The sequence below is a fragment of the Podarcis pityusensis genome (assembly GCF_964106645.2).
Source record: "Podarcis pityusensis genome assembly, chromosome: 1".
NCBI classification, from domain to species: Eukaryota; Metazoa; Chordata; class Lepidosauria; order Squamata; family Lacertidae; genus Podarcis; species Podarcis pityusensis.
Genome location: NC_138028.1, coordinates 21,409,797 through 21,435,835, shown reverse-complemented (window position 1 = coordinate 21,435,835; position 26,039 = coordinate 21,409,797). Strand labels below are relative to the sequence as shown.

General features: G+C 42.2%; 1 protein-coding gene and 1 long non-coding RNA gene across 2 annotated transcripts in view; one reads left to right on the top strand and one right to left on the bottom strand.

Moving 5' to 3' along the window:
* Window positions 1-12,021: 12,021 nt before the first annotated feature.
* Window positions 12,022-26,039, top strand: part of LOC308469655 (cytochrome P450 2C42-like) — a 40,340-nt gene continuing 26,322 nt past the window's right edge. Inside the window, exons 1-6 of the mRNA XM_080992429.1 lie at window positions 12,022-12,462; window positions 13,159-13,335; window positions 13,694-13,835; window positions 18,992-19,179; window positions 19,990-20,131; window positions 20,473-20,937. Coding sequence (XP_080848555.1) covers window positions 12,409-12,462; window positions 13,159-13,335; window positions 13,694-13,835; window positions 18,992-19,179; window positions 19,990-20,131; window positions 20,473-20,654 — 885 coding nt within the window. The 5' untranslated portion in view covers window positions 12,022-12,408 and the 3' untranslated portion in view covers window positions 20,655-20,937. The remainder of the gene's footprint in view (window positions 12,463-13,158; window positions 13,336-13,693; window positions 13,836-18,991; window positions 19,180-19,989; window positions 20,132-20,472; window positions 20,938-26,039) is intronic.
* LOC308470398 overlaps window positions 24,786-26,039 on the bottom strand; it is a 28,516-nt gene continuing 27,262 nt past the window's right edge. The window contains exon 2 of the long non-coding RNA XR_013982406.1: window positions 24,786-25,489. This is a non-coding gene — a long non-coding RNA (uncharacterized lncRNA). The remainder of the gene's footprint in view (window positions 25,490-26,039) is intronic.

The following is a 26,039-nucleotide window of genomic DNA, read 5'->3' as shown; positions in this document are numbered from 1 at the left end:
AAATGAAGAGCTGTGGGTTCTGGACAGTGGAGCTTCTCAAACCTTTTGTAAAAGAAAAGGATTGCTAATTGATGCTAAGGCTTCAAACAAAAAAACATGTAAGTCTTGCTACGGGCCAGAAAGCTAATGTGGTTTGTGAGGGGGAGGTTGTGTTCCCACAGCTGGGACACACATTCAGGAATGTGTTGTGTGTGCCTAGTTTGCAAAACAATCTCCTGAGTATTCCTGACTTGGCAAAAGCAGGCTTTGAAGTAAACTTTGTGGGAGATCAGTGCCAGATAAAGCAAAATGGGGCAGTGTTGGCAAATGCTAACCTTAGAACTAATATGTATGTACTGCAGTGTGAGTCTAAGGTTGCGAATGTGCAAAATGTCCCAACCCATGATATGTGTATTCATCTCCTGCACAGGCATCTGGCTCATGCTAGCTTTAAGGTGCTGAACAAAACATTGGAGTTGTGTGGGGGGATGAAAAACATAAAAAGTTGTGATAATTACTTAGACTGCAATATCTGCAAGGAGGTTAAAAGCAGGGCTTGCCCAGTAGCAAGAGCAAGCCAGAGAGAAACCAAAAAACCACTGGAGTTGATTCATGCTGATGTAACTGGTCCTTTTCCACCAAGTGTCTCCCATAACAAGTACTGTTTGATCCTAGTGGATGACTATTCTAGATTTGGCTGGGTCTAGACTTCCGGAGGTGGCGCCAGCGGTTAATGGCGGATTTCCTCGATCGGAGGAAATCTCACCACGAAAAACAGGGTCGGATCCCGCTTCGGCGCAGCGGGGGACCCCTGAAAATCACAGGCGGGGGAAGCCTGTGAACCTGGGACCCAGCGGGCACATTTGGTGCCCCCCCAACCCGGTAAAAAGCCCGGCAACGGGCTCGGAATCGGAGCGGGGGAAGGAGCGCTGTGCTGTGGGCTGTCTGCTTCTTTCGTGGAGTGAAGCCGCAAGCTGTTAACCAGAGAGCGCTGCCTTTTTTCCTTGGAATTTCGACTTGAAAATCAACGATCCGTGAGTAGGATTTAACGTAATTGGAACTGTACAAATTGTGAATTTGGCCGAAAGCGGAGAGGCATAAAAAGGAAGTCTGCCTCTTCCTATTGTAGATACAACAAAGCATTGAACTTGAAAGCGGAAGCTTAGGAAAAGATGTTTTAACGGACTTTAACCCAATCATCTAACCTGGATTCCCCCCCCCCATAAATCGTGGGAAAAGGGGGGAGAACTGTGGATGTGATTTCTTCATAAAGAAGTGGAAATAAAAGGGATTAAACCATCGCTCAATTCCTTGGGAACGGATTCCCAGAGGCAATTTAAAAACGGATGAGAGGTACTGTCTTGAAATATATTTTGACAGTTAGTCCTGCACAGGAAATATAATTTGGATATAATATGTGGATATACATCTCCTGGTCTTAAAGTAATTGTTCTAGATAGACTGTTATCTTCCTGATAAACTGGGGGGACTTAAAAAAGGAAGTAAAGTATCTAAGAACTTTTTTGACTGTTACAGTGTCCCCCTAGTGGAACTTGGAATTGTTACAAATTAGTCATAACTGAAACTGTAGCTGGCTTGAGGAATTCTCACACAGCTCTGCTGGAAATTTCCACTGTTTGAATTTAACTGCGTGACCGACCTTGAGCTCTATCTAAAGGAATGGCAGATGGTAAAGAGAAAACAGAAGCGTCACAGGCTACAAGGTCGGGCAGAGTTTATCGAACAGAAGAAGGATTACAAAGGAGATTTTCGACCTCTGGCGCCTCTGGAATACCAACAACAGCCCCATCGGCACAACCAAAAGTAAAAGGTATGGCAAGTGATGATGCCTTTGCTCAAGTTTTGGCTAAGGTTAATGAATCTTTAAATAGAATAAGTCAACAAGTAGCAGAGGCATCTGACAAGATTGACCAAAACACAATAAGTATCAACCAGAATACAGCAAGTATAAATAATTTGGGCCAGAAAGTAAACACTAATACAGAGACCATTCAAAAATTACTAGAGGAATCGGCTTCAGTGCGCCAGATTGCCGAGGAGGCCAAAGAAATTGCTACAACTTCTGCCACAGAGGTTCAAGAGGTTCAAGAGACAATACCATCATTACACAAACAATTGGAAGACCATAAATTGACCCTGTCTATGATTGAATTGAAGGAAAAACAAGTGAATCTACGGGTCAGATTGGTACCTGAAGTGGAAAAGGACAATCTAGCTGAATTTCTCATGCAGGAATTTTCTGACTTTTGGGATCCAGAATTGGTAAAAGACAGTTTCAAAATAGTAAACGCTTTTAGACTTGGGAAAAGAGGAGAGAAGAAGGTGAGAGATTGTTTGATCACTCTTCGAAAAAAAGAAGAGAGGGATAAGATTCTGGGTTTGCATTTCCAGAAGACACTGGAAATTCAACAGACAAGAGTTGAAATATTTAAAGACATTCCGAAACACCTTCTGGATCTCAGATCAAACTACAAAGATTTGGTTACTCTGCTGAGAAGTAACAGTATTAACTTTAGGTGGGAATTTCCTCAAGGCCTATCTTTTAGCTACAAAGGAAAGAAAAGGAAAATAAGATCGGAAGACGACAAAGACAAATTCTGGAGAGACCACGGAGAAGACCTACAAAAAGGACTATCTCTGGAACCAAAAGACCGCTTGAAAAAAGGGATACCACCGACAGAAGAGGAACAGGCACTAGGTGCAGTAGGAGGAGTATTAAAACAATAACATCATGGCTCTGCAACTACTAACTTGGAACTGTCACGGTCTAAATTCCCCCCAGAAAAGGAAATCAGTATTTCATATATTAAAAAAGGAACAATTGGACTTAATTTGTTTACAAGAAACACATATAACAAGATTACACAGGAAATTGTTGATAAATAAAAGACTTGGTCAAGAGTTTATTTCATCGGATAAAGTAAAAAAAAGAGGGGTTGTGATTTATGCAAAGGACAGATTATCACCGAAATTCGTATTTAAAGATGACCAAGGAAGATTTGTGGCAATTGAAATTCAAACACAAGGAGAAAAATTCTTGATAGTAGGAATCTATGCACCAAATGACGGGAAATCTGAATTTTTTAAGAAGTTGCACGAGATCCTGATGGACCATATGGATTATAACATGATTTTGATGGGAGATATGAATGGAGTGGTATCCACATATATGGACAAGGCACAAAGACAGGTAGTCACCAAGGATGGTAGACTACCGAAAACTTTTTTTGACATGACAGACAACTTGGACTTAGTCGACATTTGGAGAATAAGAAATCCCATGGCTAAAGAGGGAACCTTCTTCTCTGAAGCCAAAATGACATGGACAAGAATTGACCAAATTTGGATTACTAGAGGAATGGCACCAAAGACAAGAAAGGTGGAAATCTGCCCAAAAACTTGCTCCGACCATAATGCTGTTAAGATGGAAATGAGACTAACACCAACTGGCTCCTTCAGATGGAAGATGAATGACACCTTATTTAGAGATGATGAATTACTTAAGAAGGCCCAAAAAACTTTGAGAGATTACTTTGAGATAAATCTCAGTACTAACGTGGAGAAAAGAGTAATCTGGGACGCTAGTAAAGCGGTTATGAGAGGGTTCTTAATACAACAGAATGCAATAAAGAAAAGAACTCAAAATGAGAAGGAGGATAAGATAATGGATAAAATAAAGGAATGTGAAAAAAGACTGAGAGTAAACCCCAAATCTCAAGAGATTTTGAGAGAGTTAAAGTTATACCAAGTACAATATATGAAAATGATGAATCAGGAAATAGAATGGAAAATTAAACAAATGAGACAAAAGACTTTTGAATTGGCCAATAAATGTGGTAAACTGTTGGCATGGCAAATGAAAAAGAGACAAAAATTAAATACAATTATGAACTTAGAAGTGGAAGGAAGAAACATACAGAACCCTGCAGAGATCAGAAGTTGTTTCCAGAGGTACTTTAAACGATTATACACTCAAGGGCCACTGAAAGAAACAGACTTAGACCAATTTTTGAAAACAAATGGATTACAAAAAATATCTCAAGAAAACAAATTAATTTTGAATCATAGAATAACTGAACAGGAAATAGAAGGTGCCATTCAAAACATGCAACTGGGTAAATCTCCAGGACCAGACGGCTTGACCTCTAGATACTACAGATCTTTAAAAGAATGGTTAATTCAACCTTTGAAAGAGGTCTGCAACGAAATAATGGAGGGGAAAAGAGCACCAGAGTCGTGGAAAGAAGCATATATTACACTTGTACCAAAAACAGAGACCGAAAAGACACAGCTTAAGAACTACCGCCCTATATCGTTACTGAATGTGGATTACAAAATTTTTGCAGATATTTTGGATAAGAGATTTAAAAAAGTGTTGATGGAAGAGATTCATAAAGACCAAGCGGGCTTTCTCCCAGGAAGACATTTGTCTGACAATTTGAGGAATATAATTGATATTTTGGAAAAATTAGAAGTGAATATAAACACTAAAGCAGTTTTGATATTTGTAGACGCGGAGAAAGCCTTTGACAATATTTCTTGGAATTTTATGAAGAAGAATCTCCAGGGTATGGGGGTAGGCCAGGGTTTTGAGAATGGTATAGGTGCAATTTATTCAGAACAAAAGGCTAAACTAATTGTAAATAATGTTGTGACGGAAGAACTTAAAATTGAAAAAGGGACACGACAAGGTTGCCCAATTTCCCCACTTCTTTTTATTTCGGTCCTGGAGGTTCTGCTGAATATGATTAGAAGGGACCAGTCGGTTAAAGGTATACAGGTCGGAACTAAACAGTACAAATTGAGAGCATTTGCAGATGACTTAGTATTGACGTTACAGGAGCCAGAATCTAGTACTAAAAGGGTTTTAGAACTGATTCAAGAATTTGGTCAAGTGGCAGGATTTAAATTGAACAAGTCAAAAACCAAGGTTTTAGAGAAAAATTTAACACCGTTTGAAAGAGAGAGGTTTCAGAATGAGACAGGTTTAACAGTGGTTAAGAAAGTTAAATACCTGGGGATTAACATGACAGCAAAAAATGGGAATTTATTTAAAGATAATTATGAAAAATGTTGGTCTGAAGTGAAAAAAGACTTAGAAATTTGGTCAAATTTGAAGCTTTCACTGCTAGGCCGTATTGCTGCGATAAAAATGAATGTATTGCCTAGAATGTTGTTTTTGTTTCAAACTTTGCAGATTGTTGACAAAATGGATTGTTTCAAGAGGTGGCAGAAAGATATTTCTAAATTTGTCTGGCAGGGCAAGAAGCCCAGAATAAAATTTAAAATTCTAACAGATGCAAAGGAAAGAGGCGGATTTGCCCTGCCAGACCTCAAACTTTACTATGAATCAGCAGCCTTCTGCTGGTTGAAAGAATGGCTACTTCTTGAAAACACTGACATTTTGGACTTGGAAGGTTTTAATAATGTATTTGGATGGCATGCATATTTATGGTATGATAAGGTCAAAGCACATAAAGCATTTAGAAACCACATTGTCAGGAAAGCGCTATTTAATGTTTGGATAAGATATAAGGACTTGTTAGAAAACAAAACCCCAAGGTGGCTGTCACCAATGGAAGCGAAAGCCTTGAGAAAGGTCAATATGGAGGTCAAATGGCCGAAATATTGGGAAATTTTGGAACAAGACGGAGATAGACTGAAATTGCAGAGTTTTGAAAAATTAAAAAACAAAGTGCGAGACTGGCTTCATTATTTTCAGATAATGGAGGCATTTAAATTGGACAAGAAAATTGGCTTCCAGGTGGAAAGATCCAAATTAGAAACAGAACTGTTAGAACCCAAAACTAAGAATTTGTCAAGAATGTATAACTTGCTGCTGAAATGGAATACTCAGGATGAAACGGTAAAATCAGCTATGATTAAATGGGCACAGGACGTTGGACATAACATTATGTTTGCTGACTGGGAACAGTTGTGGACCACAGGTATGAAATTTACGGCATGTAATGCCTTAAGAGAGAATATTATGAAAATGATATACAGGTGGTACATAACCCCAGTCAAGCTTGCAAAAATTTATCATTTGCCCGATAACAAATGTTGGAAATGTAAAGAAATTGAAGGTACATTTTTTCACCTTTGGTGGACATGCCCAAAGATCAAGGCTTTCTGGGAAATGATATATAATGAATTAAAAAAGGTATTTAAATATACCTTCCCTAAGAAACCAGAGGCCTTTCTCCTGGGCATAGTCGGCCAAATGGTGTTAAAAAAGGATAGAACTTTCTTTATGTATGCAACAACAGCAGCAAGAATACTTATCGCAAAGTATTGGAAGACACAAGAACTTCCCACACTGGAGGAATGGCAGATGAAACTTATGGACTATATGGAACTGGCGGAAATGACTGGTAGAATCCGTGACCAGGGAGAAGAGTTGGTGGAGGAAGATTGGAAGAAATTCAAAGACTATCTTCAGAAACATTGTAAAATTAAAGAATGTTAGAGTGATGTTGGACTGATTATAAGCGGTTTCCAGCTGTACAGGTTAAAGTTAATGATAGACTAAGATTAAAGATTAGGTTTAAAGATGTTTAAGGAAATGGAAATTTGACAATTAAGAGGTAAAATTTCAATGTTATATTACATTAAGATCAAAGATTAGGTTTAAAGAAGTTGAAGTTATATATTATATTAAAATTAAAGATTGGGATTAAAAAAGTGGAAAAGAAATTGCTGGACAAACAATTTGGATTGGAATACAAAAGAGGGAGGTATGAGGAAGTCTAGAAAATAAGTAAATTCAAAAACGGAAATGGAAAAGAGATATTGTTTTTAATTGTTATGTTTCTTTTTATTGTTGATTCTTGCTCTTCGTGTTTTTTTTTATTTTCTTTCTGGGATTTGTTTTGTGTATTTGTGTATCTTTTTTATGTTTTTTTTTTCTTTGCTGTTTAATTTTTGATTGAAACTTTAATAAAAATTATTAAAAAAAAAAAAAAAAAGATTTGGCTGGGTCTAGCCATTAAAGCAAAAGTCTGACGTTGCCCAAACTTTGAAGTTCTGGGTAAGAAGGGTAGAAAGGCAACTTGGCGAAAAGGTGTGCTCTATTCAGACAGACAGGGGAGGAGAGTTTATGGCAAGCTCCCTAAGAAACTGGTTGCGTTCCCAAGGGATTAAACATAGGCTTACCAATGTGGCAACGCCTCAGGAGAACGGAGTAGCAGAGCGTAGGGGAGGTGTCTTGCAGACACAAATGAAAGCATTGTTAGCAGATGCAAATCTTCCAATTAAGTACTGGGCTGAGAGTATTAAGACCGCGAATTATATTGGGAATCGCTTGTGGTCAAGGGTACTAGACGACATACCCTATAAAATTCTCTATAACAAAAGTCCCAGTTTGCAATATTTGAGAATCTTTGGGACAAAGGCATGGGTTGACATACCTGTAAAGAACTGAAGAAAAGGTGGGAAAAGGGCACAGCAGTTGCTATTTCTTGGGTATGAAAGTGGTACGAAAGCCTACAGGTTTGAAGATGATAAAAATCTTTTGAGTTATAGTCGATCAGCCAGCTTTAATGAGCAAAGAAATTGGCCCAAGATACGTGCAAACCTGCTGCCAGAAAAAGTTTTACTGCCGAGCGTACCTGATAAGGCAGTTGAAACAAAGCTAAAAATTGGCAGCTCTCCCAGAGAAACTGAAAGGGAGGAGGTAAAGGTTGAGCATTTTTCTCCAGCTGCTAGCATGGAGCAGGGGAGAGAAGAAAGTGCAACAGGGACAGGAGGAGGTAGATCTACAGAGTCAATCCACCCCAAAAGCACCCCAGGGGGTGAGATTAATGAACCAAGGAGGTCTACAAGAAGTAATAAAGGTCAACCTCCAGACCGTTATGGGTTCCCAGCCACCATAAACCAGGTTTGTGTAACTGAGTCAGAAAACTTTGAAGAAGTGCAAGAGTTACCTACTCTAGAGAAAGAGGTGTGGTTAAAGGCACTGCAGGCAGAGTATAACTCTCTGCTAAACAACAATGTGTTTGTACCTACAGAATTGCCTGAAGGTAAAAAGCCCATAAGCTGTAAGTGGGTTTTTAAAGTGAAAAAGCTGGCTGATGGTAGTTGTCAGAGGAAAGCCAGGTTGGTGGCAAGGGGCTTTACACAAAGAAAAATGATACATTATGATGAAGTGTTTGCCCCAACAGCAAAGGCTGAAACAGTAAAATCAGTTTTAGCAATGGCAAGTCTGAGAGGGTTAAAAGTTAATCATTTTGATGTTGCCTCAGCATATTTAAATGCTCCTATTGACGCCGAGGTGTATTTACAGCAAATACCAGGTTATGAGCTGGAAAAAGACAGCATGGTGTTAAAACTGCAAAGGGCACTATACGGGTTGCACCAAAGTGCACGTCTATGGCATGAATGCACAGACACAACTTTGAAAAAGATGGGATTCAAACAAAGCCTGGCTGATTCCTGTTTATATTCAGCAATGGTGCAAGGAAGTGTTTGTTATTTACTTTTGTATGTTGATGATATCTGTCTAATAACAACTGCACAAAAGCAAGTGTCTTGGTTTATAAACAGCCTAGGTAACAAATACAAACTGAAGTATTTGGGAGAGATTCAGAATTACTTAGGAGTAGAGGTTCAGAGAAATGAAGAGGGCGTCTACTCTCTGAGTCAGAAGGAAAAAATTGAAAAGTTACTGAAGACATATGGAATGGAGAGGGCAAATGAGGTTGACACTCCCATAACTACCCAGTACAAAAATGAACCAGAAGGGCAAAAATGTGAGAATGCAACAGCATTTCATTCTCTGTTGGGTTCTCTGTTATATTTAAGTTGTTGGACAAGACCCGACATAACATTGGCAGTGCACATGTTAAGCCAAAGAAGTGCAGACCCGGCTCAGAGAGATTGGGTAGCACTTAAAAGAATCCTAAGGTATCTGAAAGGCACAAAAGATTACAAACTGATGCTGGATACAGGATATGATCAGCAAGTGTATGCATACGCTGATGCCAGCTGGGGGGACAGAGAAAATGGAAAGTCTACCACTGGCTATGCCATATATATTGGAAATGCCCTGGTTCAGTGGAAATCCCAGAAACAAACATTTGTTGCCACAAGTACTTGTGAAGCAGAGTACTCAGCCATAAGCGAATGTGTGTCACAAATAGAGTGGTTTGCTTGCCTAACAAAAGAGCTTGGAATACCTTCTGAAATGCCAATCACTGTGCTAAGTGACAACATGGCTGCACAACAGCTTGCTAACCAACAGAACTTTAAGAGCAAGAGTAAACATATTGCGATAAGATACGGAAATGTGAAAAATGCTTTGGAAAGAAATGTGTTAAAGGTACAGCATTGTAACACAAAATGTAATGTGGCGGATTTGTATACAAAATGTTTGGATGCTCCTAAATTTCAAGACTTAAGAGAATTATTAGGTCTCAAGCCTTTGACTTAAGGAGGAGTGTTGGGATTCGCAGGATACTGAGTAAGTCTGCAGGCTTCAACTGGATGATGCAATACTCTGTGAAGTGCTGGGTCAGAGTGACTCAGCAGGAGTGTGATTAATGTGATTGGCTATCACCTGTTTTAAAAAGGAAAGCCTGTTCAACAGTAACCGTGGTTGTGGTGGTTGTGGTTGTGGTGGTGGTGCTGTGGTGGAGAGTATTCGTTTGCCTTAAGGAGCAGGTACTATGTATGGACTGTTTTTGTAAATACCTGTATATAGCTCACATTAAAAAGACTGCACTGGAAAACCCTGGGACTCTAAGCGTTTCTGCTAAAAGCGCCGCGAGGAATCGCGACAAGCATTTGCTCGTAGTCTTTTTCTAAGTTAACTCCACCTGTAAAAGCTGAACCTTTTGTTGTTCTCTCCTAGTAAGATGCCTGCTATTGCTCTCCCTTTAATCTCTACTCATCCTGTAAATAGTTCTTGCCAAGATAATTCTGTTCCTGCATGAATGAAGCTGTAGAAATCCAGAAACTGTACATAAACTTCTCAGTTTACTTCACCCAAGCTGCAAGGTCTGCTAACAGGGATGTATTTTGCTGAGGCTGAGCTCCATTATGGACCTGCCTTCAAGTTTATTTCAAATATGTGTGTTCAGATAGTCCAGACTTGTCCAAAATTGCAGTAATTTATTTTAGATGTGTGTTGCTCCAAGCCATGAAATCTGTTGTATTTTTTTTTTTTGTTTACATGTCTGGCATACATTGTTTGTTGTTGTTGTTGTTGTTTAGTCACTTAGTCATGTCCGACTCTTCGCAACCCCATGGACCATCGCACGCCAGGCACTTCTGTCTTCCACTGCCTCCCGCAGTTTGGTCAAACTCATGCTGGTAGCTTCAAGAACACTATCCAACCATCTCGTCCTCTGTCGTCCCCTTCTCCTTGTGCCCTCCATCTTTCCTAACATCAGGGTCGTTTCCAGGGAGTCTTCTCTTCTCGTGAGGTGGCCAAAGTATTGGAGCCTCAACTTCATGATCTGTCCTTCCAGTGAGCACTCAGGGCTGATTTCCTTAAGAATGGTTAGGTTTGATCTTCTTGCAGTCCATTGGACTCTCAAGAGTCTTTTCCAGGACTACAATTCAAAAGCATCAATTCTTCGGCGATCAGCCTCCTTTATGGTCCAGCTCTCACTTCCATACATCACTACTGGGAAAACCATAGCTTTAACTATACGGACCTTTGTTGGCAAGGTGATGTCTCTGCTTTTTAAGATGCTGTCTAGGTTTGTCATTGTTTTCTCCCAAGAAGCAGGCGTCTTTTAATTTTGTGGCTGCTGTCAGGCAGTGATAGATTTTACTTTCTTGGGCTCCATGATCACTGCAGCTGGCATACATACCTTTGATTTATTTTATTTTTTTAAATTAACACAAGTTTTCTCTACACTTCTGACACAATTTGTCACATTTGTGGGCATCTAAGGTGCAAGAAACTTCCAACTAAGCACTCAGAGTGTAGAAGAAGCTCTCCTGCAGGAACCTTAAAAGCAGAACCATTTGCCACAAGGCTACATTACAATGTTTAATAAGCTGGAGTTTTTGTTATTAAATATACTAGCTGATGAAGGTGAATGCATCGAAACAGGGCCCTGTAAGAATTTAAATGTATTTTCATGTAATATTTGATACTTCCAGCTGATGAAGGTGAATACATCGAAACAGGGCCCTCTCCTGGTCTCCAATCCATAACTGACTTCTGCTTAAAGATTGAAACTGAGTCTCCATCTGCAAGCTGATAAATTATAAGGATCAATATTATTGTCGAGTGAAAAGGAGAAAATCTTTGTAATGAATTATTGTTTTATACATATCTCTTTGAGTTTGAGTTTGTAATTTCTGTTAGAGTTTGAGTTTGTAATCTTTATTAGAATACATACTTTTGAATGGATTGGTTTTGGTTTCTATTGACTATTGAATTGTGCGTAGGGACCACCCCCACTATTGAAACTTACATGGGTCTGAATTCTTGGTTTGCTTTTTTCTTGGCACATTACAATGTTTGGCAGAAAAAACTGAACCCCTGGTTGTCTTACATCACAGATCTTGTGTACAGTAATGCCGTTATCATTGCCTTAATAATCAATGAAGAAAAAGAAGTTCAGAGAAGTTCATTTCTTGATTATACAAACTGATCTACTTAATGGCTAATCTCATTTACTCAGAGAAACCTAGAATTCCTATTGGTGAAAGTCCATGTCTATGTGACCTCCTCAGTATTTAAAATTGGAAAGCAAATTAATTCGTCTAGAGTCATTTCAGTCACTGTTAGCTGGTGCCATGGAGCCTCTAGGGACATTGACCTCTAGGGACCTTGGGGACAGGTAGGTGCCATCTGGTTAAATGCATTCTTTTCCACAAAGTCTAAAGTTTACTAGCATGCGGAATATTTATTTTATGTAGATACTGCCTCTGGATGTGGCCATTTTCCTGCTGTTTAAATTCTTTCTTCCAGGCTTCTCATGGCCCATAATGCCTCTGCCTCTTAATATTTCTGTTAATGTCCTAGTTGCAGGCTTGCCATGGGTAACTGGTTAGCCACTAGTTTTAGTCTAGACTTCACCAAGGCCTGCACCACTGTGGTCACCCTTTCCTATCTAAGGATATATTGGCTGAAGCTGGAGGAAAGCACCTTGGAAAGTCCTTGGAAGAAACCACTCATAGCCACTGAAGATGCCCATGCCTCCAGAATTGTTGTGAGAAAGGCAGCTCCCTGTCTGACCACTGAGGCCAGGAGCCAGGAAATGGCAGCTCAGAAATTCCAGACTAGATTATTGCCTAAAACCTGTAGTGGGGTTGTATAATTATTTGTTTGTTGTCCTTCCAGAGAAGCCCTTGGATCCAACCTACTCGCTCAGTTGCGCTCTCTCCAATGTCATTTGTGCAATTGTCTTTGGGAAACGATACAATTATAATGACAAGAAGTTCCTATCCATGATGAGCTTAATGAATGAAAACTTTCAGGTTTTTAGCTCTTCTTGGGGACAGGTAGGTGCCATCTTTTTAAAGGCCCTTTTCCACAAAGTCTAAATTTTCCTGCTGTTTAAATTCTTTCTTCCAGGCTTCTCATGACCCATACTGCCTCTGCCTCTTAATATTTCTGTTAATGTCCTAGTTGCAGCCTTGCCATGGGTAACTGGTTAGCCACTGTGACAGCAGGATGGGCCACTGGCCTGATTCAATAGTCTCTTCTTACGTTCTTATGTTTTTAATTTGGAGTTCCAGTCAAGGTCGGTGCATTCAATGCCAATACCTGGGTCTAGTAACCAAGGTTTGACTTAACAGCAGCCCAGTGGAAAAGGAAGTAAAGCTTAAGCAGTTTTGGCAGTGGGGGTGGGGGATTGTTGCATGATTTCTCAGTTTTTTGTAAAGGTACACATAGGTGAAATTTTAAAAAAAATCTGCATATGACCTCTACAACCATTAGGCAGAGGATGGGAAAGCACTAATTGAGGGGAAGGGAAGATAATACAATGCAGTTCAATCAATGAAGCACCACCCAGTAATGCAGATGGGGAACATCTACATAGATATTCGAGGCATTGGCAGTGAAGATGCTGGTGTGTGGACCACAGAGTTGAAATGCACACAAGGCAACAGTGGCCAACGTTATACTGAAGCCCGAGTGCGGACAAACCCTGACTGAGGTTGGTGCCAATGGGTCTCTTGTGGTGTTTCTTCTAGCTCTACAACCTCTTTCCTTCTTTGATGAAATGCATCCCTGGGCCCCACTGTAAACTGCTGAAAAACAACTTGGCAATCAGAGAGTTTGTTTTGGAGGAGGTTGAAGAGCACAAGCCCACTCTGGACCCCAGCTCACCTCGGGATTTTATCGACTGCTTCCTTATGAAAATGGATCAGGTAATCATGAAAACTCACAGAACTCTCCATGTGGGTTCTCCTGCCACTCCTGAAGCTTCCCAACCAGCAGACTTCCATCCAGCTTCTTGTGGGGAATGCCAAGGAAAGAGATTCCTGCCCACACCCCATTGGAGTAGATTCATTTCCCATTGCTGACTTGTTCCTGCAGTAAGTGGGAAGTTCTTTCTAATGATTAGCCCTCTGGGCAAGGAATGTCCAGAGGAACGAGCTATAAAAAGACTTGAGATAAGATGTGTCTTGGGAAGAGAGCTGGTCCCAGTGGCGCAGTTAAATTCTTGTTATGTTGTACTCAGAACAATTGAGTTGACTCCACTGACTGTGTTGTGTGTTTCTGCAGGAAAAAGGTAATAGTGCATCCCATTTCACCATTGAAAACCTGGCCATAAGCACAATTGACTTGTTTTCGGCTGGAACAGAGAGCACCAGCACCACACTGCGATACGGGTTCATGATCCTCCTCAAATACCCAGAGATACAAGGTAAAACGGAAGTGATGTTAGTATTTATTATTCTAGTTCTCTCCTAGATTTATGTGTCACAGGTCCAAGAGGTTGTTGTTCTGCCACTTTCCCCAGGAAAACTCACTGTTCATCGCTGAATGTTAATCATCGCTGACTGACATCAGCAGTAGACAGAAGGCTTTCCTGGAGACAACAAAGGGTGGGGGGGTGGACAAAATGCTCAGACCCATGCCTAGAAATCCTAGCAAAAACAGAAGTGTGGATGAGCTCTTATAGCTGACCATATTGCAAACCCTAGGATTTATATTCAAACAGTAACAACTTGAATTTGGCTCAGTAGTGTACTGGCAGCCAGTGCAGATCCTTTAGAACAGGCATGTCCAAAGTCCATTTTGGGGACCTAATCAGGCCTGCTGCCCCAGCGGCATTTTATTTCCTGAGGTAAAATCCTAAAAAAAAGGTTAACAAGTTTGGTTGGCCCTTTGGTTGGCCCTTTGGTCGGCACCTTTACTTCATCCAATCTGGCCCTCTTTGAAAATAGTTTGGACACCACTGCTTTAGACAAAGGCACAACCACAAGGGCCAGGGGCCAAAGGGCCCTCAGGTAGGATCAGAATCACTGCAGGACAGTGCCTCCAATAGGAATCTCTCTAATCTGGATCATCACTTGCTCCTAAAACATAGAATCATAGAATCATAGAGTTGGAAGAGACCACAAGGGCCATCAAGTCCAAACCCCTGCCAAGCAGGAAACACCATCAGAGCACTCCTGACATATGGTTGTCAAGCCTCTGCTTAAAGACCTCCAAAGAAGGAGACTCCACCACACTCCTTGGCAGCAAATTCCACTGTCAAACAGCTCTTACTGTCAGGAAGTTCTTCCTAATGTTTAGGTGGAATCTTCTTTCTTGTAGTTTGGATCCATTGCTCCGTGTCCGCTTCTCTGGAGCAGCAGAAAACAACCTTTCTCCCTCCTCTATGTGACATCCTTTTATATATTTGAACATGGCTATCATATCACCCCTTAACCTCCTCTTCTCCAGGCTAAACATGCCCAGCTCCCTTAGCCGTTCCTCATAAGGCATCGTTTCCAGGCCTTTGACCATTTTGGTTGCCCTCCTCTGGACACGTTCCAGTTTGTCAGTGTCCTTCTTGAACTGTGGTGCCCAGAACTGGACACAGTACTCCAGGTGAGGTCTGACCAGGGCAGAATACAGTGGCACTATTACTTCCCTTGATCTAGATACTATACTCCTATTGATGCAGCCCAGAATTGCATTGGCTTTTTTAGCTGCCGCGTCACACTGTTGGCTCATGTCAAGTTTGTGGTCAACCAAGACTCCTAGATCCTTTTCGCATGTACTGCTCTCAAGCCAGGTGTCACCCACCCAGATCAGGTTAGTCTGACATGACTTATTTTTCAGAAATCCATGCTGACTATTGGTGATCACAGCATTCCTTTCTAGGTGCTCACAGACTGTTTGCTTAATGATCTGCTCCAGAATCTTCCCTGGTATTGATGTCAGACTGACTGGGCGGTAATTATTTGGGTCCTCTCTTTTCCCCTTTTTGAAAATAGGGACAACATTTGCCCTCCTCCAGTCTGCCGGGACTTTGCCTCTTCTCCAGGAATTCTCAAAGATGACTGCCAGTGGTTCTGAGATCGCATCTGCCAGTTCTTTTAATACTCTTGGATGCAGTTCATCTGGCCCTGGAGACTTGAATACATCTAAACTAGCCAAGTATTCATGTACTATCTCCTTAGTTATTCTGGGCTGTGTTTCCTCTGCTGAATCATTTGCTCCAAATTCTTCAGGTCGGGCATTGTTTTCTTTATCGGAGAATACTGAGGCAAAGAAGGCATTGAGGAGTTCAGCCCTTTCTGTGTCCCCTGTTTGCATTTCACCATCCTCTCCTCTGAGTGACCCCACTGTTTCTTTGTTCTTCCTTTTGCTACAAACATACCCATAAAAGCCTTTTTTGTTGCTTTTAACCTCTCTAGCAAGCCTGAGTTCATTCTGTGCTTTAGCTTTTCTGACTTTGTATCTACACGTGCTGGCTATTTGTTTGAATTCCTCTTTGGTGGTTTCCCCCCTTTTCCATTTTTTGTACACATCCTTTTTTAATCTTAACTCAGTTAAAAGTTCTTTAGATAGCCACCCTGGCTTCTTTAGGCACCTTCCATGTTTCCGTCTCATTGGTATTGCCTGAAGTTATGCTTTTAGTATCTCCCTCTCAACAAACTCCCAGCCATCATGAACTCCCTTTCCTTTTAGTATTACTGTCCATGGGATCTCACCCAGCACTTCCCTAAGTTTTATGAAGTCGACTTTCTTAAAGTCAAGAAATTGAGTCCTAGTAGGCTTGGCTGCTCCTTTCCGCTGTATAGTAAACTTCAGAAGAGCATGATCACTCGCGCCTAATGATCCTTCCACTTCTACCCCACTAACCAGGTCATCAACATTGGTTAGGACCAGATCTAAAATGGCTGTTCCTCTTGTTGCTTCTCCCACTTTCTGGACAATGAAGTTGTCTGCAAGGCCAGTGAGGAATCTGTTTGACCTTATGCTCTTGGCTGAGTTTGACATCCAACAAATATCCGGGTAATTGAAGTCCCCCATTACTACTATCTCCCTTCCTTTTGCATGCTTGGCCATCTGTTCCAGGAAGGCATCATCTATGTCCTCCGTTTGGCTTGGGGATCTATAGTAAACTCCCACAATGAGGTCACTGTTATTCTTCTCTCCCTTAATTTTGACCCAAATGCTCTCACTTTGGCTTTGAGGTTCTAAATCTTGGATCTCTTCACAGGTATACACATCCCTGACATATAACGCCACTCCTCCTCCTTTCTTGTCTGGTCTGTTTCTCTGAAATAGATTGTATCCCTCCATTATTACATTCCAATCGTGGGACTTATCCCACCAGGTTTCAGTGATGCCTATTATGTCATATTTAGTTTGCTGTACCAAGAGCTCAAGCTCATCTTGTTTATTTCCCGTGCTTTGCGCGTTAGTGTACAGACATTGAAGTCCATTAATCATTCCCCCGTGTCTCTTATTTAAGGATTTTTTCCTCCCACCACTAGGTCTGCGTGCTGTTTGCTCCATTTGGTCTATGACATTTGGATGATCATCTTCATCAATTGATAGAATCCTACCTTCAGGAGCACTTTCTCCCTCCCCCACATTAGTCAGTTTAAAGCCCTCCTGATGAGGTTTCTGAGATTTTTGGCAAAAACATTGCTCCCAACCATTGTGAGGTGCAGCTCATCGCTTGCCAGAAGTCCATCTTCAAGAAACTGCAGTCCGTGATCTAAGAATCCAAACCGTTCCTGTTTACACCATTTGCGAAGCCAGCTGTTCACTTCCACTATTTTTCCCTCTCTCCCTGGGCCACATCGTTCAACTGGGAGGACAGATGAGATGACAATTTGTGCATTTAATTGCTTCAATTTCCTGCCCAGAGCCTCGTAGTCTCTTTTGATCTTCTGGAGGCTATTGCTTGCAGTGTCATTGGTTCCCACATGAACCAAGAGGAAGGGGTATTTGTCAGTGGGTTTTATGATTCCTTGCAGTCGTTCAGTTACATCTTGGATCTTAGCCCCGGGGAGACAGCACACTTCCCGAGACATCTTGTCAGGCCCACAGATCACTGATTCTGTTCCCCTCAGTAGGGAATCCCCTATCACCACTACACGCCTCCTCTTAGGTTTGGTCGGGGTTCTTCCGTGAGCTGTCCGTTCCAAGGTCACCTGCACATTCCCTGAGGACTGACTTTGCTGCTCGTCTTCATATACCTGATCGACTGTAATGAGGGAGAGATCCTCAAATGGAGTCTGCTCTTCGTCTTCCATGCTAGGGGAGAGGACCTCAAAGCGATTGTGTATTTCTAAACAATCAGAGCGAACCCTGGGCCTCCTACTTCTTTGAGTCACGTTTCTTCATATATCTGGCTCCTGTGTTGGTGAACTAGCCTCCTTCTCAGGGGAGTCCCCTGTCTCCTCCTTGGTGGAGACGGTGTGCTCTGTTGCTTCCAAGAAGAGCTCCAGCTCTCTAATTCTTTGGAGCGTAGCTACACGTTCCTCCAGTTGCTGGACTTTGTCTTCTAAGAGGGCAATCAACATGCAATTGCTGCAGGTAAAGCTGCCTGCAACCTTTGGCAAGATGGCAAACATTGCGCAGGAACCGCAGGCGACTGCAGCTGTTCCCTCCCCCTCCATCTTGAGAACGTGTCATTGGGGGTGGCTACAGCGGTCCTCCATCATAAAAAGCATGAAGACAGGACAACTAACTCCCCCCCCCCCAAAAAAAACCTAGGTCTCCCCCAACAAACGTTTGAGAGTAGCTCCCCTAAATCTAAAAGATGGATCAAACTGTGCGCACCGCTAGGTGCGCGCCTCTGCCCTGCAAGCTCTGATAAGCTCCTCCCACAGCTAATCACCTGCCTCAACAGAAACCCTGCCTCCTCTGACCTTTGCACAGGGAGAGCAGCTAATCAGCCACAAAGAAACACACACACAAGAAAACCCTTTTTGCACCTTCTTCAGCTGCTGCCCTGCAAGCTCTGATAAGCTCCTCCCACAGCTAATCACCTGCCTCAACAGAAACCCTGCCTCCTCTGACCTTTGCACAGGGAGAGCAGCTAATCAGCCACAAAGAAACACATACACAAGAAAACCCTTTTTGCACCTTCTTCAGCTGCTGCCCTGCAAGCTCTGATAAGCTCCTCCCACAGCTAATCACCTGCCTCAACAGAAACCCTGCCCCCTCTGACCTTTGCACAGGGAGAGCAGCTAATCAGCCACAAAGAAACACACACACAAGAAAACCCTTTTTGCACCTTCTTCAACTGCTGCCCTGCAAGCTCTGATAAGCTCCTCCCACAGCTAATCACCTGCCTCCCTAAAGCTTTTGTCCCGCTGGGCTCCTTTTGGATAGAAATTAAATTAATATATAAATAATTGCAGTTATACTATGTTTCCCTGTTTACAGATGCATTGCTGAAGGTAAGCTACAATAACTTGTCTGTGGTGACGAGTTAGTAGAAAGTTGGCATCAGAGAACAATTGAAAGCTCCAAAATGTGAAGGGGCTGGCAACCACTCCCACTGAGTTTCAGTTTCTTCTGTAATGTTTCCTGCACTGGCGTTAAACCTCATTCTTCCCATTGCAGAGAAAGTGCATGAAGAAATTGACCGAGTTATTGGCCGATCACGAAGTCCTTGCATGGCAGATCGTGGGGAAATGCCTTACACAGATGCCGTCATCCATGAGATCCAGAGATTCATCTCTCTTGTCCCACTGAGCGCCCCTCATGCAGTACTCAAAGACACACCGTTCAGACAATATGTCATTCCAAAGGTCAGCTCTTTTCAAGGCTCTTAGTAGTAATAGTAGGCTGCTAGCCATGATGGCTATATTCTACCTCCATGGTGAGAGGCAGCATGCTTCTGAATACCAGTGGGTGGAAACCACAGGAATTGAGAGTGCTATCTTGTTTAGATTATGTTGAAGGGCTTCCCATGGGCATTTGGTTGGACACCATGAAAACATGCATGAGAGATTTTATTTTCTTCTTATGTACAAGCAAGGGAAGTAGTTTATGTTAGGATATTTCCGTTCCACCTTAAAAGGGAGCAGGATGTTTGTGTCACAGACTGCGTATTTCCTGTTCACAGGATGTTTCTGTTGTGTCTATGCTTTCGTTTCTCTCTCTGTGCCTGGAACATCGAGACAGGCAGTCATGTTTTTTCTTTGTTCTGACCAACGCTGAATAAAGTTGTACATAATGCTCTCCAGCGTGCATCGTTCGCTGTGCGAATTCTGCTGATAGAGCGTGCACCAGCTCTGGAATGTGGCACGCTATTTCTGGGGCTCGTGTCGCTAATTGAATGATACTGCGTGTCTACGGGAGATCGATGGATGTCCGGAATTGGCTTGGGGGTCATGATGGCCTTTGTCTCCCTGGCAGTATCCCAACAGTTTAGCCCAACTCCTAAAGTGTAGCTGGGCATCTTGAAGCCTGGACTTCATTTGAAACACCCTATTGCCTTCTGAAGCTGCTCCATTCTTCTTCTGTATCAACCAAGTACCTTCCTTCCTGTTAGTGCCTTCCCACACCATTAGTTGGGTGTCATGGCCATCCAGACCATTTCTTTGCACTCTCTGCAGGGTACTACCATATATCCTATTTTGACGTCTGTACTACATGACAGCAAAGAATTTCCAAACCCCAAAGAATTTGACCGAGGACATTTCTTGCACAAAGATGGCACCTTGAGGAAGAGCGACTATTTCATGCCTTTCTCAGCAGGTAAGATCTCTGCTTCCTCAGTTGGCTGCAGTCTTGGCCAGCTCAGGTCTTTCCCGTCTCCCTAATCGGCTGGTGTCGGGGCAATGAGGGGGAACCTTCTTCCTCCTGCAGCCTAAACTGGAAGGGCTCCCAGATTGTGAGGGAGGGGCAGAGGCTTCTGGGTCCATCAGAACTCCTTGTACCTTTCCTGTGGCCAGCTGAAACAAAAGAAATGGTGGAAAGAGTGACTCTCCCAGGAGCTGTTCTGGAGCAGCACCTTTGCTCCTTTGGCATGATTGTTATTTTCTCCGTAACAGCCAAAGTGGATGTAATGCAGCTTACACTTTAGGTTTCCCTTGCAGGGAAGCGGATATGTGCGGGGGAAGGTCTGGCCCGTATGGAGATCTTCTTGTTCTTGACCACCATATTACAGAACTTCACTCTGAAGTCCATCATTGACCCGAAGGACATCGATCTCACACCGGTGATAAGCGGCATAAGCAACTTCCCACGGCCCTATCAGCTCTGTATTGTCCCTCGATGAAAAGCCTGCCTCAGGAGGCCTGCACATGTGGAAAAGTTGCAGCCTGGCAAATCTTTGTTCAAAAAATCCGTAACACAATATCTCCTCATGTGTGGAGTCTTATCTTTTTACCTGACTAGTTGTGGAACTGTTACTTTGGGGATCTTGCTAGAGACTATTGCACTTGAAGACATTTTGTAAAAAATTTCATCTCTTTATTGATTAAAAAAATTGCATGTCTATACAGACATTATGTACTATCTCTTAACAGGTAAAAAAAAGAATATATAAAATTTATAAAGAAGTAACAAAGATAAGAAATAAATCAAAAAAAGAAGAAGACAGAGTTATTTACATAGTAAAAGTAATCATCGGCACGATCCTTCCCATCCTTCTCATTATACTGTTTGATATAACATTCTTTTTTACACAGTTTTACATTATATAATATCATTTCTTTCTGTTTTGTATACATTCCTTTGATTTTTTTTCTTTACAAATATCACTCAATTTCTGCTAATATGGAATTATTTGTACAATAAAGTTTTACATAATTCTTAAATATTATCCGTTCTCTAGTTGTTTTTTGTTTTGATATTCCTCTAACTGATCCCGTCAGTTTTGCTAATTGTAGATATTCTAACATGAGCATCTGCCAATCTGTAATCGCTGGGAGCATTTCATTTTTCCAGTTCCTTGCTATAAGTGTCCTAGCTGCTGTTATACCATACATAAACAATGATCTTATATCTTTTTTAATTTCTGATGGTAATATACAAAGTAGGAAAATCTCTGGGGTTTGTTATTTTTAAAAGTAATTTTAAATAGTTTCTTAAACTCATTATAAATATCATTCCAGTATCTGCCAATGGCTACACAGGTCCACCACATATGAGAGTATGATCCTTCCTCTTTTTTACATCTCCAACAGGTTGATGTTTTTCCTTTATACATTTTAGCAAACTTTTTGCAGGTAAGATGCCATCTATATACCATTTTATGGTATTTTCCCTGAGATTATAGCATGCTGTGAATTTAATGTCTGTCGTCCATAATCTCACTCATTGTTCCATAAGTATATTATGCCCGAAGTCCTGTGCCCATTTAACCATGACTGTTCTTCTTTTGTTTCCCATTCCAGAAGATACACTCGTGAAATAATTTTCTTTTTGTTAAGTATTGATTCTCTTTCAAATCTAGATGTTTCCTTTGCAATTCCTTGTTTTGAATCTGTAGCTAGTCTTTGGTGTAGCTGGAAATATTGTAGCCAGTCTGTAAGCGAGTTTTTAAGTTCCTCATATTGCTTCAATGTTGGCTTATCCTTATCTGCTTCTAAGACTGATGTTGGCCATTCCCCTTTCATATTTCTTTTTTAAACTGCCATGGCTTCTGTGGGTGACGAGAACAGGGGTATCTTGGGCTTCAATATTCCTTTATATTTAATCCATATTTTGTATAACGATTTCCACGTTGAAGACATTATTGCAAAGGGCAAATAGCAGGATTAAGAAATTAGTCACACACAACAAACCCCATTCTTATCTTTCTTGCCTCTTCATGTGCATATGTGTGCAGCGGAGTAGCTAGCCGCTTGAGTGCCTGGTGCGGGGGCGTGTCCTGCAGCTGGGGGCATGTCGAGCCACCCATGGGGGCGGGGCGAGCCTCTCCAACACGTGGAGCCTCTTCGCTGCCTCCCCCTCAGCTGTAGGGCATCTGAGAGAGAGGGAGTAGGCAGACGAAAGTCTCATGCTGCTGTTTCAGGCAGCGCGGACCCTGCAGGCGCCTAAGCCACCACCTCACTCCTAAAAAGTTTCGTGAGCACAATTTTTTAAAAACCCATTTTGTCACACACACACCCCCTCAGTGATGACATCTGAGGCAAACTGCATGCCTGCACCCCCCTTCCTCCGCCACTGTATGAGAGTGATGGGTAAAATCTGCCAAGATGGAAGCTTTTTAGCCACTGAGAAGAAGTCTTGTTACTCTTTGTGCTAAATGAAGCCAATCAGAGTGGAAGGAGTTGAGTCAGCCACTGAGGAACTGGTGACCCTCAACAGTGGTTGGACTCTTGCGCCCATCACCCCTGATGTTGGTTGGGGCAGATGGGGGCTGGAGTCCAGGAATACCTGAAAGCTGCAGGTTCCCCATTCTTGCCATGAGGGCTCAGTTGGGACAACTCCCATAATCCCATTTCATTGGATAGGTGGCTGGAGATGATGGGAGCTGCAGTCCAGCAGCAAGATATCCAGCCCTGACTTGGTGGGTTGAAGTGCTGCAGGACGTAGAAGCTGGGTGGGTTGAGACCCCTGTCTGAGATGACCTTTTGATTCCCTCGCATGTCCTACCCAAGATACAGCAAAGTTGTTTAACTGAGTGACAACATACGATAAGCTTTTTTGGTAACCCTTCAATAGATCTGTACACTGAGATTGGCAGATGTGTCAATGCTAAAAATAAAGCACAGGCAGACAACTGTATTTGGAAAAATATTCCAATAAACTCAGTTTGGAGTCTCCCGGTGCTAGAACAAACTGTCTAAAAATAACTTTCACTTTTTGCCTGAGCTAAGAAGGAAAGTCTTTGGAGGGTGCTGCAGAAATCAATAGCTTTTGAAATCTTTGCCCCTTTCACCTAGTAGAACAACCTTGAGACTTGACATTTACAAATGTTTGCCAAAAATCCCTTTAAGGGTAACCATGTTCTAAAGAACAGATAGCAATAATGGATGCAACTGAACTTCTGAGTAAGTATGGGAAATGAACTAAGTTGGATCCAGTAAACTACAAGTCCTGGGAAGCATATAGAATCATAGAATCATAGAATCATAGAGCTGGAAGAGACCACAAGGGCCATCGAGTCCAACCCCCTGCCAAGCAGGAAACACCATCAGATCACTCCTGACATATGGTTGTCAAGCCTCTGCTTAAAGACCTCCAAAGAAGGAGACTCCACCACACTCCTTGGCAGCAAATTCCACTGTCAAACAGCTCTTACTGTCAGGAAGTTCTTCCTAATGTTTAGGTGGAATCTTCTTTCTTGTAGTTTGGATCCATTGCTCCGTGTCCGCTTCTCTGGAGCAGCAGTAAACAACCTTTCTCCCTCCTCTATGTGACATCCTTTTATATATTTGAACATGGCTATCATATCACCCCTTAACCTCCTCTTCTCCAGGCTAAACATGCCCAGCTCCCTTAGCCGTTCCTCATAAGGCATCATTTCCAGGCCTTTGACCATTTTGTTTGCCCTCCTCTGGACACGTTCCAGTTTGTCAGTGTCCTTCTTGAACTGTGGTGCCCAGAACTGGACACAGTACTCCAGGTGAGGTCTGACCAGGGCAGAATACAGTGGCACTATTACTTCCCTTGATCTAGATGCTATACTCCTATTGATGCAGCCCAGAATTGCATTGGCTTTTTTAGCTGCTGCGTCACACTGTTGGCTCATGTCAAGTTTGTGGTCAACCAAGACTCCTAGATCCTTTTCACATGTACTGCTCTCAAGCCAGGTGTCCCCCATCTTGTATTTGTGCCTCTCATTTTTTTTGCCCAAGTGCAATACTTTACATTTCTCCCTGTTAAAATTCATCTTGTTTGTTTTGGCCCAGTTCTCTAATCTGTCAAGGTCGTTTTGAAGTGTGATCCTGTCCTCTGGGGTGTTAGCCACCCCTCCCAGTTTGGTGTCATCTGCAAATTTGATCAGGATGCCCTTGAGTCCATCATCCAAGTCGTTGATAAAGATGTTGAATAAGACCGGGCCCAAGACAGAACCCTGTGGCACCCCACTAGTCACTCTTCTCCAGGATGAAGAGGAACCATTGATGAGCACCCTTTGGGTTCGGTCAGTCAGCCAGTTACAAATCCACTGAGTGGTAGCATAGTCAAGACCGCATTTTACCAGCTTCTTTACAAGAATATCATGGGGCACCTTGTCAAATGCCTTGCTGAAATCAAGGTAGGCTACATCCACTGCGTTCCCTTCATCTACCAGGCTTGTAATTCTGTCAAAAAACGAGATCAGATTAGTCTGACATGACTTATTTTTCAGAAATCCATGCTGACTATATATCTTCAAGAAAGGCACAGAGCATAGATGGGCAAGATCTCCCAAGCCTACCTTGGATGAACTTGGATGAGAAAACTTCTTTTTTATCCCCCTGAGCCCAACCGAGGCTCTCATTGTCTTTAAAAATCTAGAACAGAGTGAAAATGGCCCGCCCACAAATTCTCCACTTGCTTTGTGGGTGGTAAAATAAGGAAGGGCATTTCACTGAATATTCTCCAAGGGAGGACTGAAAATCTCCATGAGGAGTTGGAGAGGGAAAACTTTCAAAGAATTGTCAGAATTTCTTTCCTCTCAGCCTTTCTTCAACCCTGCTCCCATTCAGTGTAACAGAAAAATGTTTCCCTAGTACAAATTCAGAGGCAGCATGGGCAAAATTGGTGAGGGGAAGTCCACCTATGAAGTTAACCAAGGGAGAATGGTCTTCCTCTTCTGTCTTCAGAATTTTTGTTTTTGGTTCCTCTACCCTCTCAGTTATGCTCCTATTCAAAGTAGTGAAGTAATGTTTCTCCATTGCACTGAATGGAAGGGACAAGAGGAAAGAACTTGTCTCTGATTTGCATTTTAATTCAAACTGGAGAAGAATTCGGGGCTTGAAATGCTTGTCCTTTGCAGGCCACTGACACCTTCACCCCCTGACATCCTAAGCTCCTTCTAGTTTCTACCAGGCATTGCTTATGAACTTCGGAGCTTAGCCTTTGTTTGTAATGTAACCCAAGCTACTGCCATTCATTGTATTAGTAGCAATCCAGCACACCTCCACTTACTAGAATAAGGTGTGGCAATTATTGTTCCCCCTTCTCTTCCAAGAAATAGCTGCAGGAGCATGCACAGTAGGTTGCTTTTTAGGATGGTTTGAATGGCTGCTCTCAGAAGATTCTGGCAGTCTAACCTGCCCTGGGAGAGAGAACATAAGAGAACTCTGCTGGAGCAGGTCAAAGGCCTATCTAGTCCATTATCCTGCTCTCCCAGTGGCCAACCAGATGCCTATGAGAAGCCCTCAAGGAGCAACTGAGCGCTACAGTGCTCTCCTCCCCATTTGCAGTTCCCAGCAACATTTGAGGGCGATTCCTAACTGTGTAGTGCATCAATGACAGCTCCATAATAAAATCCAGAGTCAGGCCACCGGGATTTAAATATCTTGCTTTTCTAACACATTGCTTTAAAAAATACCTCCACCTTAAAAACACAGACATTAAAAACAAATTACTAATAAAATCTCATGATTAAATTTATGGCACATGACTGCAGTTCTGTGCATGGCTGGAAGCAAGCACCAATGAACACAGTGGTGAGTATTTCTGCTGTATAGGTTCAATTTTTAAAACACGTTTGGTTTTAGCAAAT